This window comes from Heloderma suspectum, chromosome 8, assembly GCF_057233095.1.
Source record: "Heloderma suspectum isolate Gila_16-S chromosome 8, 16-S_ref, whole genome shotgun sequence".
Classification (NCBI taxonomy): Eukaryota; Metazoa; Chordata; class Lepidosauria; order Squamata; family Helodermatidae; genus Heloderma; species Heloderma suspectum.
The window spans coordinates 10,405,426-10,425,838 of NC_139465.1; the positions used below are offsets into that span (position 1 = coordinate 10,405,426).

The 20,413-nt window shown below is 46.2% G+C and overlaps 1 protein-coding gene across 1 annotated transcript in view; it reads right to left on the bottom strand.

Annotated features, from left to right (window-relative positions):
* The window catches only part of SLC6A2 (solute carrier family 6 member 2), a 103,735-nt gene extending 85,207 nt beyond the window's left edge, over positions 1–18,528 (bottom strand). Inside the window, exon 1 of the mRNA XM_084812872.1 lies at positions 18,207–18,528. Coding sequence (XP_084668998.1) covers positions 18,207–18,528 — 322 coding nt within the window. The remainder of the gene's footprint in view (positions 1–18,206) is intronic.
* Between the last annotated feature and the right edge of the window lie 1,885 nt (positions 18,529–20,413).

Here is a 20,413-nt window from a genome sequence, read left to right on the forward strand (position 1 = left end):
TAAACAGTTAATGTTCAGATATAGTGCGTATCGGACTTTGCCTCTTGCCTGGTTGTAAAAAGGTCTCTAATGACCCCAAGATCTCATATAACAAATAAAAATGTTTAACAAAGGTGTCCTCAAAAACATATTTTGTGTAATTTCAGTAGCTGGCAATTTTAAAACAGCATATATATCCACTAGGGATGTTTGTCGCTTGGAAATCCAGCTTTTTTTTTTTTACTCAACAGAATTCCATGGCTTGTTCAGCTCTAGGGATGTACGAAACCCCACTTACCTGGCTCCTCTGGGGTCCGCAGGTGGGGGGAGGCATTCTATTCCTCCCCCCGGAATCCTCGAGTGGGGGGGAGGCGATCCGTCCCTCCCCCCTGGAATCCTGCCCAGCTGGATCCGCTCCATGGCCAGTCCATGGAGCCACTGGCCGGGCCAACCCGCAGCGGGGCCTCCAGCCGCTGCCAGGCTGCTGCAGACAAAAATGGCGTCCTGCGTAGGAGACACCATTTGCATCCCTACACCAGCCCGTGATAGGCTATGTATATATTTACATAGCCTATCACGGCTAAAGCAGGAACGTAAATGGCGTCCCCTATGCCATTTCCATCCGTGCTTTAGCCGTGATAGGCTACATAAATATATACGTAGCCTATCATCATGGGCCAGCGTAGGAACGCAAATGTAGGGATGTACAAACGTCACTTACCTTTTTGAAGGGTGACATTCACAGTGGGGGGGGGAGGCACTCTGTCCCTCCCGCCGAAATTCTGTCCAGCTGGCTCCACTCCGTGGAGATTTCATGGAGCCGCCGGCCGGGGCCGCCCACAGCCAGATATCTGGCCGCTGGGCAGCCTGCAGGGACGCAAATGGCGGCTGCTGTAGCTGCCACCATTGGCATCCCTGTATTTTGCCATGATAGGCATAGGAAATATTTATGTAGCTTATCACGGCAAGCAAAAAAAACCCAGCGGATGCAAATGGCGGTGGCTACAGAGGCCGCCATTCGCATTCCCTTTTTTTCATTGTTTTAGCCTACGTAAATATTTACGTTGGCTATTACGGCAAAAAAAAAAAGAGAAAAGAACGCAAATAGTGCCCACTACGCCATTTGCGTTCTCCTTTTTTTTTGCCGTAATAGCCTACATAAATATTTATGTAGGCTAAAACGGCGAAAAAAAGGGAATGCAATTGGCGGCGGCTGTAGCCACCACCATTTGCGTCCGCTGTTTTTTGTTATTTTTTTGCTTGCTGTGATAGGCTACGCAAATACTTATGTAGCCTATCATGGCCTCTGCAGGGACGGAAATGGCATCTCTGTGTTAGCCGTAATTTACGTAGCCTATCACGGCTATCACGTACATAATTATTTACGTAGCCTATCACGGCTATGATGGGAAAGTGAATGGCGGCCACAGATGTGACCGCCATTCACAAGTCAGCGCAGACAGCAGCAGGTAAGTGCTCCGTTTCGCACGCCTTTCGTGGGGGGGGGGGCAGGGGCTTCGTTCCGCCATGGATTTCGGGGGGCTGAATGCGCTGGCATTTGGCCTCACTGAGATCCGTGGCGGAATTCTCTGGCATCCCTACGCAAATGGCGACCACTACAACGGCCACCATTTGCAGCCACAGCAGCCCGGCAGCGGCCGGAGCCACCGGAGCCGGAGCCAGAGCCAGAGCAGGAGCTGCAGCCAGGTAGGCTCCGTTTCGTGGGGCTTTCGCAGGATGGTGGGGCGGGGAGCTCCGTTCCACCACGGATTCCGGGGGGCCGAATTCACTGGAATTCGCCCCCCCTGGGATCTGTGGTGGAATTCTCTAACATCTCTATTCCGCTCACTTTGTGTTTGCAAGCCAAGCAGCAGCGGGCTTTTCCAGGGAGTCTGGGAACTTTTTTGCAAATTTCTTTCCCCAGGTTTTGCAGTTCGCACACGTTTCTGAGCAACGTGCACACATTTCTGAGACATTTGCACAAATCATGCCCGAATTTGTGCAAACTATGGAACCTGTGGGGGAAAATGCGCAAAATACCCAGAAAATCTGCAAACTGGCCTGATTCCTACAGACTGAGCTGGGCACGACAGTGGGAACTGAAACAAAGTCCAGGGGACAGAACCCAGGAAGACTCATCAAACTCCACCCCGCAAATGGATTTCTCCAACATCCCTAATGTTCTCTTTACATTAATGATTGCAAAGTTTCACTGCTCCACCTTGTGGTCTGAACAATATATATGTTTGAGGCTCCCCCAAGATTCTATAGAATAAAAGAGACTGAACACATGGGAGAATACTGACCCCTCCTCATTTCCTCATCACACTGCTAACATTTCGACTTTTTATGGAGCAAGCACTTTGCTTTATAGAAAATTCCCAAGGAAACCTTTGATCTTTTGTCTTTCTTTCTTTTTGGCAACAAAGAGTTTGTATATATTAAAACCAGTACAGATATTACATCATGGGAGGAGGGAGGCTGCCTCAACCTTAGGTAAAAAATATTTTTTGCATACCCCATGCTGGGTATTATTGCATGCAGTGGGAGGTGGTTGTGTTTCCTCCTCAAAAGTTATTTTTCCACCCATTTCTAATAGCAGCCAGTTCCCCCTGCTCCATAAATGAACAAAGCAAGAGGAAAGGGCTTCAAATGAGGAAATCAGGCATGGTGGGATGTATTGTCCTGCTCCAGGACTTGATGTCTCATGGTGCAGTTTGCTTGGGGCGGGGTGTTGAGGAGACCATAATCCCCACTTGAATGATTCCTGGCATCTCTTGAGTTCCATAGTCCAAGGCAACTGTCCATCCTACCCATGAGGCTGAGGAGGCTTAGCAATGGGTGAGAATTTCATTCAGCTTGTGTGTGTGTGTGTGTGTGTGTGTGTGTGTGTTTTAACAGAACTTACCAAATTTGCAAATTTCTTGATAAATGGGATGGAAAGAACTTGATTTTTATTTTTAAGTGTGGGAGATAACGAAACTGACAAAAGGGCTTTGAGTGCTTAGCTCCAGGGCTGGCATCAAAGGTGGGCATACTTGAGGGACCATATCCCAGCACAGGCCCATTGATAAGAGCCCCCTGGAGTCCCTCTTCCTCTTCACTGTTTACTCACCCACTTGACAATGGAGGCGGCGAGAAGGAGGAGCATGGGACGCCACTACCTACCTACTTGCTTGCTGCCTCTCTCTCCCTGTGAAGCAAGCAAGTAGCAGCAATGATGAGAGAGAGGATGAGGCACAACAGCAGCTGATGCCAATGCTGGGGGGAAGGTAGGTGCCCTGAGGGAGGGAGCCATTGAGGGTGTCTTGCCCAAGGGCCCTCCAAAACCTACAGACGGCACAGCTTAGCTCTTAAAACTCTGGGTTTGCGTCCCTGTTTATTCAGCCATGTTTGGTGCTGAAGCAGGATTGCCACTTCTCTCTCTCTCTCTCTCTCTCACTCTCTCTCTCTCTCTCTTTCTTTCTCTTTTTTATGACAGGCACCTCATCTTAAACAGCTACATGAGAAGCAAGCACAACACCGTGTTCTCCATGCAGAGAAGAGCTGTACCAGTTAGATTTACCCTGTGAAGCTGGATTTGATGATGATGATGGATGATTAATCATTCATCATCACCACCACCACCACCACCACCACCATCAGAATTTACCAAAAACTGAAAATTTCTTCATGAATGGGACAGAAAGAATGTGAAATTTTTGGTGATGATGATGATGATGATGATTCAATTTGGGAGAAAGCAAAATTGACAGATCTGTCCATCACTAGGTGAGACAAACCCATGCTTCTCAGAGCAGGCACCTGACCTTCTTAAGGAGGCACTGGAAGTTGCTAGTAGAGGTATAACTCTAGCCCTGTTCAGGTGTCCTTCTTATGTGCAAGCTGTACACAGAAGGAGGGGGAGCAGGGATAAGCAGGCTAGTCCCCCCCCCTCCACTGTTCTTGTCACTGTCTACAGATTGAAGGTTGACTCTCTGCAAAAAGAGGCCCTCCTCTGTTGGTTGGAGCTACGTCTGGGTTTTTGGAAGTAGGGAACAGTAGGATTCTAAAAGCTTTGGGAGACTCTCCATGGATATAGGAGGTTCTCCTCTGCAAACAGCTGCCCCTCCACTTGTAAAGGGCAACAAGAATGGCAATAGAGGGGGCAGAGCTCACACACATGACCCCTCCTCACGTGTAGACCATATGAGGAGAACATGTGTACATTCCTTCTAGTATTCGATCTCACCCTTCTTTGACTCAGCGTGGAGTAATGGTCAGCATGTCAGATCAGGGTCAAAGTATCATTTGCGGGGCAGGGGGTAATACAATTCTGCAACACAGAGACCCTCCCACACATACTGTGGGCCCACCCCACTGATCCCTCACATACCTTGAAATAAAAGCTTCAGTTTTTGTTCCGAAATTACATTTTCTACACTCTGAAATTATACTGTGGCCCACACTGGGGGTTTTGTACCATGTCCCAACACACACATACACACAGAAAGACACACACAGAGTGACATGACACACACACACCCCAGACACAGAGAGACAAAAGAGAGAGACAGAGAGACGACTTCTTCTTCTTCTTCTTCTTCTTCTTCTTCTTCTTCTTCTTCTTCTTCTTCTTCGCTTTTGTTTGTTTTAACTTCCAACCTGGAAAAGAGTCCTACAAAGCTTGCTGGCCATCTTGAAACATTTTAGTTTGTCCTAATACAGCAGTGGTAGGGAACGCCTCCCCCTCTCCCACCCATGTCGTTGATCTGCACCTTCCCTAAACCCTAGCCAGCACAGTCAGTGGTGAGGATGATTTTAATGGATGGACACTGTTACAAACATTTTGTACACAGACCAATTCTATTTTTGATGGCTCTTTTCACTGTAAAGTCTTTGCCCCAAACCCAAATCAATTTCTCCTGCAAGCTGACACTCGACGGAGCAAATAGTGAGGTGGCTTAGTCATCTTTGCTTCCGTAGTAGAACTCCAGCAGATTTTGATGAGTGATAGCTCATGTAGCGAGTGACAGAGCGTAGCCAAATAATACCTCAACAGTTGGCCTTCCCGGTGGTGGCGCCCACCCTGTGAAAAACCCTCCCCTGTGCAAAAAATGTGGCATGTTGCAAATGCCTCCTGAAAACGCCCTTGTTCATCTAGGCTTTGTCCAGCTTGTAATGCATCGTAATTAAACATATGTTGCTCTAGCTTAATGTTCCATGCATTATTTCATATTGTTACTGTAGCTGGAATTGTTTATCATAGTCTTTTTTAAATGTGATTTTTATTGTTACTGCAGTTGAATTGGTTTTTAATAGAGTATTTAATGTGATTTTTAATATTTATATGCGAACCACTTAGAGACCTTATTATATATGAAGTGGTATATAAATATTATAAATAAATAAATAAATAAATCATTTGCTGAAACTCCTTTCATCTCTTGCCACAGTCACTGGCAGTGTGCAAAAGGAAAAAGGAAAAAAAAATGTAGAGCTATGCACTACAATTGAAAATTTCACTATGCAACTGAAAATTAGTTGCTTTTATTTGTTGTAAATCTCATTAAATAAGGTAAGTAGAGGTAGTTCATACTCTGAAGGTAGACTTTTAGTGTGTGTGTGTGTGTGTGTGTGTGTGTGTGTAAATGAACTAGATATTCAGTCACATATGTTTCAGGTCTCTTAATCTTACCTGTAGCATTGGCTCCCACTGTCTCTGGGAACAATGTCCCTGATTATTATGGCACTTTGGCCCTCTCTCTTGCCTGTATAGGCACAAGGAACTCTGAGACTGGTAGTTCTTGAGAAAACATATAGCATAGGGAAGAACAAATCTGTTTCTTAAAGTACAAGCCCTACCAAGCACACCCTCTGTTCTAGAAGAGGTCCTGAACTAGCAAGCTGCTGTTCAGAACATTGTTTGTTTCTGCTCACCGCTTCTGATTAGCTCCAGCAAATCTCACAAGATCTGTACAATAGCGACATGGATACAAGGAAATAGGTTTGCATAAATATCCACAAACATGATCTACAATTTAGCCACAGTTTTTCCCCTCAAGGTAATGGGGTTGCAGCCTTGTCTCCCCTGCACCCTATCTCTGGGCCCCAATGAAGTGTACTTTTTCCCTCCCCATGCTTGAACTTCATGCTGAATTAGGACTGGAGAGAGCCATGTTCAAATTCCCACTCAACCATGAAACTCACTGGATGACTTTGGGCCAGTCATTATCTCTCACCCTAAACTACCTCACAGGGTTGTTATAAGGACAAAATGGGTGTGTGTGTGTGTGTGTGGTGGTGGGGAATAAAGAGGGATAGAAAGGGAATGACACATACTCTGGGTGAATGACTGGCTACGAAAGTGGTGCCGACGAGAGAGATTTGGATTCAGGGACCACAGCCTATACTTCCTGGAAGATGGGCTGTTGGCAAGGGACGGGTTACACCTCACAAAGGATGGGAAGAATGTCTCTCCCACACTGGAGGCGTTCAAGACGAGGCTGGACAGCCATCTATCAGGGATGCTCTGACTTGGATTCCTGCACTGAGCAGGGGGTTGGAGTCGATGGCCTTGTAGACCCCTTCCAACCCTACTATTCTATGATTCTATGATAATCTCTTTGGAGAAAAGGCAAATATCAATGCAATACATGATCATAACTTATGGTTTGACATCAGCATTCCAAATGCCATCCTGACCCCTGCCAATAACTTTATAAGAACATAAGAGCAGCCCAGAATTGCGAAGGCAACAGCTAGATTAAAACTTCTCAGGAGAAGACTATGTGGTCAGTCTAGCTGAAACAGATTTTTTTTTTGGGGGGGGGAATTCTAATTTGCATGGATGGGTTCTGATTTATATGCTCCTCATTTGATTTGTTTCAAAATTTCCATTCCAGATGCCAACGGACTGAGGAGTCTTGAGAGAGAAAAACATCATGTAAGTGCAGAATTTGGCAAGTTAGGGTTGTACATAATTGCATAAAATATATCAACAGCACTTAAGTCATATTCCAAAAACAAGATTCGAGGACCAGCAGAACTTTGCCCAGTAAACTGCTTTTGGGGATTGGAAATACATCTCCACTGATTTAAGTGGGGGCTATGATTGATCTGTACCATGGGTGGGCAGGAGGTAGATTGCCAGGGGTTTAGGACTTTAGCTCTCAGCATTCTTGACCATTGGCGATGCTGGCAGGGGCTTCTAGGAATCGAAGTCTGGAGATCTACCTTCTGCCTACCCCTGGTCTTCACAAGCAGCAGAATAGAATGAGATAGTAAAATATATTTTTTAAAAGAATGAATTATTAGGAATTATATATGCAATGCTAATTACGCAAAACAATATATCATAGAGAGGTTATCCAGAAACTAGGCCAAAATAAACAACATTAGTACATTAACTAATTAATGACCAGACTATTCCTAATTCCTTTTAAACAACTACTTAGTTCTAATACCATGTTACTAACATTCTGTTGCTGACTTTTTTGATTCCAGTACAGAATATATTTATCCCATAGTTTCAAGGAACACATTATTATTATTATTATTATTATTCCTTCCCATAGCTGTTTATAATAAGATATATACATTAATAGACTGTGCCATATACTTATCCCACCCCACTCCACCCACCCCGCTCATCTAAAGATGGCAGTTCTGGTTTCTTTTTGTTGTTAGCCAGCAAAAAATGAGCAGAGGGACAGTACAATTTTGGGGTGGTAGAAAGGACTCACCACTCCAAATTGCAGGGGGAAGACACATTTTTGAGTGTTCCTCCCTGTAAAAATCAAAACTCCCTATGAGTAAGAAACTAACACATCTGGGGAAAAGGTTCTATTTAGCCATCTCCCTGTTGTGCTAGATTTCTATTTGCAGGGAGATCTCTCTCTCTCTCTCTCTCTCTCTCTCTCTCTTAAAGATAGGGCAGTATTAAAAATGTGATCCCCCACTTGCCATCTGAAGTTGTGCAATACATTCTACCACCTCAGCATTCTACCTTCTCATTCTGCCACACATGGAGACTCAGTTTTATTCCCAAATAAATGGGATTACAACCTTAATATCTTTCTTCCCAGAATCAACATCTTGCAGTTCAGCTAGCTCAGCCTCTTGCAGGAAGAGGCTCAAGACACAGCAGGCTACAACAGGGCTCTGAGTCTTTTTTGCATCTGCTAAGAATAGCACTCTGGGAGAGAAGACGATGCCTTGTATTACACACATGCTAATAGAGCAAAGTACAAAGTAACGAACAATAGGATGATCATGGAACAATAGGAAGCCTTTTAACACATGTCAAGGGAATGGCGCTGTGATTTGCCTGAGCACTTGCTCATAAAAATTTCGGAGGCACAGAGCTAGAGCTAGAGACTAGAAAGTGTGACGTACGAACATCAAAAAAAGGGTACGGCCAGATAAGCTCATTCAGGCCACAACCTAGAGGAGAAGTGCAGAACCACAGATGTTGGGGTCCAAATCTGGCTCTCTCGGGATCCCAATTCAGCCCTCTGGGGTTTTCCAGATAGCCACATACCCTTCCCCCGGGTCCAACCCCTTTTCTCTAACCACTCATTGTTTGGTGGTTTCCTGGCATTTGTGCAGTTTTTCCACTATTCTAAAAAGTTGAAATTGTCATGCCCCCGCTGGAGGAATTCTCTGAGGAGGAGGAGGAGGAGGAGGAGGAACTAGAGCTCCCAGAGATGGATGATTCTATGGAGCCACCCATATCAGGAGACCTAGGGGAGCTTGGACCCTCAGGGGAGATGACCGCAGGTCCTTCCCCACATGAGAAAGAGAGTTCTGCCTCTGAGGCAAGAGAGTTCATTTCATTTATATAAATGAAATAAATATATACCACCCCATAGCCAAAGCTCTCTGGGTGGTTCACAGCCAGGATGGATGCCTCCAAGAGCGTTGTTGCCTCAAGGCAGGCCAGTAGGGCTCCTTTAAGAAGAAGCACTTGAATTGAAGGAAGGGCTCCTCAAGAGGAAGGGACTCCTCAGGAGCAAGGCCCTGGTCATGAATAGGACTTTTGCCAGAGGGCCTGTAACTAACTGAGGTTGAATCATGGGTGGGACACTAGAAACTTTGGCTACATAAGCCTTCCGTTTCAGTCTAGCCATTGCTGGAACAGCATCAACATCAGCTCTAGTGACTTATACAAAGTTGTCTTGACTATGCCTTGGACCTCTGTGCTACTGACTCCTGCCTGATTCTGCTTTTGGACTATGGGCAGTATCCACCGGTGACATTCCGCAAATTCAAATAGTGCTAGTGGAGCTTTGCTGAATCTTTCTGTTGTGCAAATGTAGCTCATTACTCTTGTGCACCCAGTTGCAGAACAGGTACAGAGCAGTTTCACAACTGGCTGCACATTGTGTTGCACATGAGCTTTGTGCAACTGGTTGCACAACAGGTTATGCAAGCATAATGCAAAGCCCCTTGAGCAACCTCAGCTTTAGTTGGCTTCTTCTCTTGTGCACAGTACAGAACCTAGTTTCTGCCTGGGAACCACACGTAGCCACCTTGAGTTCCGCAATGGAAGAAGAGTGGGATATAAATATAATAAAATGAATAAATAAGTGTGCTGACAGAATGACACAGACGGTGGTTCTTGAACATCAAGGGGGAGGGCATTCCACAAAATGGGTGCCACCATGGAAAAGGCCCATTTCCGGATTGCTGCCAGATGGCAATCTGCAAGTTGCAGTACCACCAATAAGGCCTCCTCTGGTGATCTTAGCATCTTAGATGATCTTATATCAGAGGAGGTAATCTGCCCAGTAACCTGGTCCCAAGTTGTTCAGAGCTTGATGTGCCATTAACAAAACCATGAACCTGGCTCGGTAACTAATTCAATTGGACATCATCTTCAGATACCTTGGTCAGGTCTCATGATCTCATGCTCTGAAATGCCTGAGACTTTAAAAGGAACCTGCTGCTCTGACAGGCTTAGAGCTGAGCTACATGGCCAGATGAGTTGCATGGTGCAGCTTTTGCTGGACTGTACCACTTCAGTTTGAAAATGATAGACCACGTTTCATTAATGTACTATACTATACACCTTCTTGCACATAGAAACTTAGCATGCCAAGGAGAGGGGCCTTTAATTAACCCCCCACCCACACAACTCTTTGAGTTAGATCCAAACCAGATGTGATGTTAATTGTGTGACTGCAATTGATGTGTCTTTTTTTTATTACTACATAAACTGCAGCTGAGGGAAAACCCAAGCAGCCCTGGAAAGGTGAAGCTGGGGAGGGGAAAATATAATTCTCTCTTTCTCTCTCTCTCTCCCCCTCCCCGTGTGTGTGTGTGTGTGTGTGTGATAGACCCAGCAAAAATAATCTCTCTGGAGCAGCCACTGGCAAATAATAATAATAATCACAATCATAATCATCATAATAAATATTATTATTCAGGGGAAGCTCCTTTTGGTGCCAGTGGAGATTCAGAGAGATGATATTTTGCAGGATCATGGTAGGGGGAGGAAGAATTAAAATTCCCATTCCCGCCCAAGCCATGGTTCTGAGTCTGCTCAGACTTCCCTGTAGCTGCTATTTACCTGACAAAAACCCTGCGGTTGAATTACTGTCCTGTAATTAATGTCATGTCTACCTCGGCTCTTTGAAAACAGGCCTTCAGGTGTCTCTTACAACTCTGGGGATCTTTTTTCTAGCTCTCAGCATTAGAAACAGAGGTTTAAACATCCAGTGGTGATCTGTGTTAAAAGTTTTACAAAATGTAAATAGCCTTCCAAACACATAATTTTTCTCTTCTTCCTGGTATGTGATTTCTAGAGCCACTGGCAGATTTTTGAATGACAGGGCAAAGCATCTCTACATTAATGGGCCTCCTGCTTCTCCTTTTTATTCTTTTTTTTAAAATCACTTGGAACAGCCTGGTTGCTTTCCCTTCTGGTTGCTTTCCCCCTGCTCTGCTAATGATCGGGAGGTATCATGCAATGGCTTGGCAGTTATTTATTTATTTATTTATTTACATTTATATCCCACCTTTCTTCCATTGTGGAAGTCAAGGTGGCTACATGTGGTTCCCAGATAGTCTCTCCTCCAAGCACTGACTGGACCCAGACCTGCTTAGCTTCAGCAAAGTGGCTGCCTCATGTGCCTTCAGACTATGCCCTGGTAGTTATTTCCCACTACATCACACCTTCCCACATCATCACCTGGTTGGCATGGGAGACAACAATGTCTTCAGCACCTCCTGGTCAATTTCATGGGTTCAAATGTTACCAGGGAGTTGTGGGATGGGGGCAAAAACAACCATACCCACCCCACCCTGTAAGATAAGAAATGACCCTTTTATAAGCAAAGCAGCCTTCAGACATGAGTTTCACAGAGGAATTCCAAGGATTCAAAAGACTGCTATTGCAAGTTCTCTGATTTCAAATGTTTTAACTGAGAGCAGGTTTTTATTGATTTTGTTTTAAATGTTGTAACTGTTTGAGGGCACAATCCTAACTAGATAGGCAGCTGCCTCCGACCTCGGAGGCGACTGCCTATCCAAAGCAAGGCAGGAGAGGCACAGGGGGATCGTTCCCTCCTTGCCTCTCCTGCCTTGCTATTTTTTTGCTAGATAGCTATTTTCGGCTGTCTAGCAGCGGGGGGGCCTACCGGGAGAGGAAGCTGCCGTACAACACATCTCCCCGCCCTGGAATGCCCCCCAGCCCCGCCCCTTTGCAGTCGCTCCGAGTGCAGAGGATAGGATTTCAGGACAAGAGGGGCGGTCAGTTTTCCAGGAACTGACCTCGGAGCAGAGGCTCCGAGGTCGGTTCCCAGAAAGAAGCATATCCTATGACCCACTAGACAATGTCTAGCAGGCCATAGGATTGCTCTCTGGGATGTTTTAACTGAGACATTGTGTGATCTCTGTTTTTAAATATTTAAAATGTGGACATTTGTATTTTAAACTTGCGTACTTCAAGATGTCATTTTAGATAAAGGCAAGTAGTCTGTACAGGAGAGAGAGAGGGAGGGAGGGAGGGAGGGAGGGAGGGAGGACACATGGTATAAATTACACCATTGTAATTTACCTCCAACTTTTACATTCCCTTTGCACCAGGGATGGGCAGCATCTGGTCTGCCACAACTCTCATCATCCTTTGCCATGGGCTATACTGGCTAGGGCTGATGGGAGTTGTAGGCCAATACATCTGGAGGGCCGCAAGTTGCTCACTCTGTCCCTTACACCTATGTGTACATGTATATATATCTGCCACCTGAGAATATGATGAAAGGGGTGCTAGTCTAAAATAGCTTATGCCATAATAAAAGGGTTAGTCCTTAAGGTACCGCAATACTCTGTGTTGTTTCAGCAGCAACCAGCTCACGCAACTATCCCTCTGCAAGGAGCCTACCATGGACATGAAGAGCCCCTCAAACACTCCAGACAAACTAGACTGAGTCTTGGCTCCAGACCTAGAAGGGCTGTTGCTCTCCGTGGGCCTCCTTCTGAGCTGGCCCACTTCCTTCCCACTGCCAACACTGCCCCTTCACTTGCCCTCTGCTCTGAGCCCAATCTGCACCACTGCCCAGAAGGATCAGGCAAGGAAAGTGGAGGCTGAATGGTTGAAGTAAGCATATAAATAAGGAGAGAAAGTAAGTAAGAGGGGAAGCAGTGCCAGAAGGCTTTGTGGGTGAGCAGTGGGGCCCTTGATGGAGCGAGGGCTATGGTGTGTGCCCTGATATGCTAGCCCTTGTCACCAGCTCAGAGTAGACCAGACCACCCATAACTTCTATATGTTCCCTCGCAAAGAAAGGGAAGTTTCACTTTCACCTTTGTCATGGGTTTTGTTTTGTTGTTTGGGTGGTGGTGGGACATTGAAAGAACCTATAGAGATAAGCAGTCCTCACAACGGATGGGCTGTGCTGAAGATCTCATCTGTGACCTTTGCAGGGCAAATCATATCTAAATAAATAACCAGAGAGAACAAAACAGCCCAGCATGCAGGAAATACTTTCTTTAATAATCCTTATGCTACTTCTTGGGGAATAAAGACAAATCTTTTCTAAAGCATGGGTGACTGAAGTTAAAGCATCCAGCATTTGTTCATGTAACCGCCCAGAGAGCGGTGACATGCACAACCGCCCAGAGAGCTTCGGCTATTGGGTGGTATAGAAATGAAATGAAATAAATAAATAAATAATAAAAAATAATGTAAATAAAGGTCCCCAATTCATGGGGCTGGCTGGCAGAGCTCTTAGATCTGATATGAAGCAGCTTCAAAAAGAGAATTGGCCAGCGTTTGGTTAGGTGTAAGGTTCTTAAAGCAAGTTACCAGAGCATTTAGGGCAATGCCAACAGTGATTCAGTTGGTGGGGTGTTCATTCTAATGTCTGGGGCTCGTTCACACATACACAGACATGACTTGATTTATGTTCACTTAATTACAGTACCCTTATATTATTGATTCTATGTTACTGATTCTATGTGATCTGACACCTTTCTACCCTGCTCTCCCACCACTATCGTAGCACTCAGGTTGGTTTACAACATTTTTAAAAAATAAAATAAAACCAAACATAGAAAATAAAGTTGAGATCCCTCTAACAGCACAGTCCTATGGCTGTCTAATGGTGCAATCCTATGCCATTTGCCATTAATGCTCGCAAGCCTATGAACGTGGAGGCTTATGAGTATCCGGTGAAGAGCAGAGGGCACAGTGGAAGCTATCTATGCCTCTGCCTCTCATCCCACTCTTCCTGAGGCATTGGGAAGGGGGAGGGAAGGAGGCCGGGGAGGCCTGGGAAAACAGCATAAGCCATCCCTTCCCTCCCCTCCCACTGGCATGCCCCCTTTCCCTTCTCTCTGCAGTTGTCTTTGTGACCTAGGTAAGGCAGCTGGCATGGTTCTCTCCAGGCTGGCTGTGGGGGGGGGGGGGGGCAAGGAACTCAGACTCCTGCATCCCAAGTCAAGCACTGCCTCTGTCCCTGGATCCAGGAATCCGAAATATCCTATGCCCCCCCTGACTCTGTTTAGGGGCCATAGGATTGCTTTCTAAGTAAATTATTGAGCACTTATTGAGGACTTACTCTCAGGCGCGCATGTGCACGTGTGTGTGCAAGAGTGAAGCCTCAAAATATTTGGGTGACCCACTTTATAGCTCATTCATTCATGAATATCCATCAGCTGTGGCCGGCAGTATCAAGTTGCAGACATGAACATCACTGATATTTTATTTATTTATTTTCAAGATTTATATGCCAGTCTACATCCCATAAAATTCCTGAGTGGTCAACAATAAAAAAGGAAGAGAAAAAAAATCAAGATACATATCTAAAATACTTGACATCAAATTATGCCATTGAAACAGTGGCTGGTTAGTCGGGGAAAGCTTGTTTAATTATTTTTTTAAAAAAATGTCTTCAGCTGGCACCAAAAATAAAACAATGTTGGTGCTTGTCTGATATCCATGGACAGGGAGTTCCATAGAGAGGGAGCCAATACACTAAAAGCTCTACTCTTAGTTGACTCCAAATGGACCACAGGTTGATGCAGAACCACCAGGAGTGCCTCATCTGATGACCGGAGTGACCAAGCAAGCTGGTAAATGAGGCATCACAGGCTCAAGTTTCCTATCAGCCTGCCTGACCTCAACAACACTTTCAAGGGAGTCCATTCACACATGCTGCCAGCTGCCGCCAGACATCAAGCATGCAGGGATAATGTTGATGGAGAGAGGAAGAAAGTGACGTACACCCATGTCAACAAATCCAAAGAAGTCTGGCAGATTTGCCAGACACTGTGCCGTTTCAAAACATTACAAATGAGCCAGTCACGTTTGGAACCACCTTTTCAAACTTAAGCAAACACAAGTGCATTTGTTTTGGGCAGAGCTAGTTTTCTGACTGAGAGTTGCCTTGCTTGGGTACAGAAATAGTTTTGTGGGTCCCAAAACCCAAGCTCTAGGATGTGGGTTTCAGGCTTCATAACTCAGATTCAGTTCTCTCTCTCTCTCTCTCTCTCTCTCTCTCTCTCTCTCTCTCTCTATATATATATATATAATGGCCCATTTGTGTTTATGTGTGTGTTTTATTGTGAACTTTGCAAAAGTTTGCAGACCTGCAATTCCCAAATGAGAATTTGAATCTACACTCACAGATTCAGTTGAGATCTGTTTCCCACTGCAAATATGTTAAGTTGCCCTTTTATCACCAGGCAACTGAGAGATCCAGGCATCATCAAATAGCTGTGTCTTCCACTGCTCGATTCCCTTGCAGCCATACGTCTACCCCTATCCTTCCACAGTCTTGCCAAGAGTTATCCATCTGTTTGTCATGCTCTATGTTCCTCCAATATGGGACTGGCAGGTGCCCAACAAGGACTGCAGATGGAGTTGCTCCAGTGAGCATGCAAAGGATAGCTTGTTGTCAACAGCAAGTCCAATTCCACAGAGATTTGAAGGACCGGGCTTGGTGTGTGTGTGCTTTCTAGTACACAAGAACATAAGAAGCTTCCTTATACTGAGTCAGACCCTAGTACAGATGTACTAAACCAGTAATGCCCAGTTTCTTTAGCCTGGAAAGGGAGTGGTCTCTCCTTAACCAAGCTTCTGTGGTGGTGGGGAGGCAGAGTCTCTCCCCCCATCATAATGTAATGTCACAAACTTCTAATATGACTGCTTGCTCACTCCAAGAGGAATGTGTATGCATCACCTAAGAAGCAGCACCTTTTGCTACTTCCTCCCGTGCCCAGAAAGGGTGGGTGGGGGGAGTCCATACTGCCCCAATTTATTATTCTACTACACTGTCCTTCCCCATCCTACGAACTTTGGGTAACACTTCATGCATCTGATGGTTGACTCTAATGCTATAGCAAATGTGTTAGTCTCAAAGTGCTGAAAGAGTCTTTGTTGTTTTATTCCGTAACCGCACTTCCGGGCAATCAAATCATGTAAGCCAAGTGTTCTCATAATTACAAACACAACTTTTGAATGCATTTACTAAAATGCTCTTTTATTTTTAGTAAAATGTTCTTGTCAAAGATGCATAGCAATGCAACGGGGTCGTATGTTACAGGGATGGTCTAACAGTGGTGTACAGATGCATGAGCAAAATGTTTGTGGATTTATGCCAAATCTGCCCCAATGATGTCAAGGGAACCAGATCCTAGATATGTTGATTTGGGAGCAAGATCCGCTGTGATCTGTGGGTGTTCCTTCTTGGTAAGTGTGCATGTGTGTTTGGAAGTTGACTCACTTAAAGGCACGGGATTTCTACACGAGCCAACATACTTAGCAGCAAGGTGCAAAGCTAAATCATGCAATCCAAAACACAGCTCATAATAGTTGCTGAACTCCGCGGGGTTTGTTGCTGAGTAAACACGCTTTGGATTGGGCTCAGATCCATTTATAATAACCATACACTTATGCTTAACTGTGCTGCAAAATAAGATTCAGAGGGTGGCAGGTACATAGGGGAATTGCTAGGCCTGGGACCATGGGACCCCAGCACCAAATCAATTTCCCATGGCCCCCGAGCCCTAAGTGTCTATTGATGCCAATGGAAGTCCCCCCACCCCTCAGCTTAATTGCCATACAGGAGGCAATTTTCAAGGTGTATTGCACTTGTGGAGAGAAGGGTTAAGCCCTCTCTTTGCATGCTACAACGAGCCCTGGGTGCCCTCCCCTCCGCATGGCAATTAAACTTAGAAAGACCCCTTTCCAGTGGTGAAAATGGGAGGATTTTCCTGAACTTAGCTGCGGGGGGGGGGGATTTCCAGGGTGATCACAGTTGGGGAGGGAAGGGTTTGCACTCCTCTCCTTGTGCACTGTGGTGCCAGAAAATCCCCCTGTGGATGGGGCCAATGGAAAGATTTGGCCCCAACCCCCCACATCTAATACAGTGCATAGCAACACCTGTCTTTAGTTTTTGAAAAAGAAGTTTGAAAGATGTTGCATGAGATGCCTGCTAGCCAAGAGTTTTCACTGGGGAGCCTATGTATCTTCTATTCTCACCCAGATGGCTTTAAAAGGGGACTAGACAAATTCCTAAAAGCCTGTCTGTAACCACCAGCCATGATGGCCAAATGGAACCCCCATGTACAGAGACAGTTGTTGTTGTTCAGTTGTTCAGTCGTGTCCGACTCTTCGTGACCCCATGGACCACAGCACGCCAGGCCTTCCTGTCCTCCAATCTTTCCCAGAGCGTGCTCAAGTTCATATTCATTGCATCACCACTGAATACTGGTCAATGGAAGAGCAGCAGGGGGGAAGCACTGTTGCCTGAATGTCACATTTCTGGGCTTCCTGGAGTCATCTGGCTGGCCACTGGCTGGGAAGGAGGATGCTGGATTGCAAGGACCTGTGGTCTGATCCAGCAGGGCTCTTCTTACATTCTTATATGTGCCAGAGAAGCTTGCAAACCACCAGGAGAGGCTCAGGTACTGGTATCTCTCTCACCCACCCACTCCCGACACATACATAAGCTCAATGGGTCTGTCTTCCAAACCAGCATGCTTCCGATCAGGAGAGCAGTGTTGCTGTTCTTCACGGGGTTTTACCCTCACAACACCCCTAAGAGGTAGGTCACTACTTTTTCCATTTTACAGCTGGGAAGAAATGATTGTGCACCCCAACAGTGGGCACACACACCCCCGTTCCCGGCTAGGAAGGTGAGAGTGGCCCCTTCCTCATTTTGCTTTGGATGCGCAGCAAAGGCAGTTTTCTTCCGTTGGGCTTTTAACCCTGTATAATATTATGCCATTCTTCAATTGTAATTTTAATGCTGCTCTCAAATTTTATTGTAGGTTGGGGATTGGTTGGTTTCCTTTGTTTTGCTTTGTTTTTGTTTTGTGGTGGTGGTTTTTTTTGCTCCTTAGTTCTATGAGAAGTTTCGATCCTATATATATATATATATATATATACACACACACACACATACACACACATACATACAGAGAGAGAGAGAGAGAGAGAGAGAGAAAGAGTACATCACCCCAGGGTGGCTGATGAGGTGGAGGGTGATCTATACATTAAATAAAGGCATAATGTGGCTGCAAGTCTGGGACTTGCTCAAGGACACACTCTGCACTTCCAGCAGATATGGAGACATTTGAACCCAAGCCCTGCAGGATCAGAATCCAGATCTCCCCAAACCAAGTGCACCAACTTCCAAAGGCTTGTCTGATCCACCTCACCCCTTGCCATGTCCCAGATCGGAGAAATACCTGGATGAAGAGATGACAGACAGACAAATAGATAATGTGAAAGACTCTCCTACCTCCTCCGTTTTTGTAGCAGAGATAGGGAAATCTCCACACGTTGGCCAGATCCACTGAAAACCCAATGACAGAGAGGAGGAAGTCGATCTTCTTGCCCCACGTCTCCCGGTCGGGCGCCGGGGCGCCGGGGCTATAGGTCGGGCTGCCGCTCTGCAGGAGATTGGTGCTGGTGTACTGCACGCCGTTCTGCTCCTTCACCAGGATGAGTTCCACGTCCTTCTTGGGTGGCTGCTGCTGCTGCCGTTGCCACTGGAGATCGGAGTCCCGCAAAGGCGTCACCGCCGGGCTTCTCCGCTCAGGCTGGCTCGCGGGGGTGATCATCCTCACTTCGAACGCCCAAGAGGGGAGAGAACGAGAAGCTCAGCGTGGGAGAGCAGCGGGGCGAAGCGCGAGCGGGAGGCCAGGCAGGCAAGGAGCGGGAAGCCGGCGCTCCAGGCGAGCGCCCTTGGAGAAGCTCTCCAAAAGCGCAGCGCAAAAACGCACCGCGGAGAAGGAGGAGCAGCGACAGCAGGAAGGCATGCAAATGAGGCGGTGGGGTGAGAGCTAGTCCCGCACCGCAAGAACCCTCCGGACTCGCCGCCGCCTCCTTGGGGACTAAACTAAGCCAACTGGCCGGCACCCGATCCCAAGCGCCGCGCGGTCTCCGCGCTTCTCCTTTCCGCCAGCAACCCAGCAGCAACTCCTCCTCTCCCACCCCGCCGGGACTGTCCTACCCCTCTTCCCTGTTCCGCCACGCACCCGCCCGGCATTAAACGCGGGGTAGCCAGCCGCCCAATGCACCGGCCCTGCCCACCGGCCCTGCCCTTGAGCGCACGGGCGTCGGTGACCACGCGTCTGGGATTCGGAGTCACTCCTGACCCGTCCTGTCTAGCCTCAAAAAAGGATGATAATAAAAATCCTGCCTCCCTCCCCAGGGACTCTGCTCCCCTTTCACAAAGGCGCACGGAGGCACTTTAGGGAACAAATACCCAAAACGTATGCTTCGCTTAAGCATATAGGGACATGCTAGTGCCTGTGAGATATTCTTGGATCGTAGGCAGGCAAGGATAATCCTGGAGTCTAGTTTAGTTAACTAACAGGGACTAACTGCTTTGCCTGGCGTGCACTAGAGATATTCCGCTGCTGCCAGACTACACACCCAACAGATTAGCTACGGATGCCGCATCTCTCTCTCTCTCTCTCTCTCTCTCTCTCTCTCACACACACACACACACACACACACACACACACGTTCCTGGATTTTTGATTGACTTATTCAGAATAGTTGTTCCGTCTCTGGCCATTCTCTTCCTCTCCAACAGAGTGCAGTTTGCAATGCAAAAGAGCCAGCCTTGGAGTGTACACACAAACACGTGTGCATGCCTTATTTATTTCCTTTGCTTGCTTGCTTATTTAAAATTCTCTGTGTTCAGGGTGGCTTACACAATAAAACAGCAATGATGAGGATAACAGTGCAATCCTATACATATCTGCTTCAAAGTAAGACCATCTGAGTTCAGTGGGAATTGTTCCCATTAGTACAGCCTCTAATACATCTTCTCCCAATGTGGCACCCTCCAGATGTGTTGGACTACGACTCCCATCAGCCTGAACCAGTGGGACTAGTGATGCATGATGAGAACTGTAGTCCAAAGCATCTGGAGGGTACTACATTAGGGAATGCTTCTCCAATTCATAATCCAGAATCAGAGTGTTATTTTAACTAATCTGGAATAAATATACCATGTGGCCTCCATCGCTGTCTTTGTGCAGTTCTCTGTAGACTAGACAGACTCACACTCACACACACGATACCTAGAGTTTTAGTCATGTAATGCAAGTATGCCCCAATCTGGGCTGTAAAATGTCATTGTGAGTGTGTGTGTGACTGAATTAGTGAAGGTTAAGAACAAAAAGTAAACTGGATTCAGCTATAGATCATGGAGCAAGAAACAATAATGTGCAACAAAATCAATTTCAATGATGCATTTAAAAAAGAAAAGAAAAAGAAAAGCAGTGCCTAAATCTGTGTTCCACTCAGGCACTGGTCTGCAGTGGCAGATCCTATGCCCAGGGATGATAGCTGAAGTTCAGAGTCTTTAAACCCCATTGATTTCAGTGTGAGAATGTTATGCACCTGTTTCCTTGTCTCATTGGAATCAATGAAATTTCACTGACTGATACCTTGAGTGGCATCCTTTCCCCACTGCCACTCTGGGCAATGGGT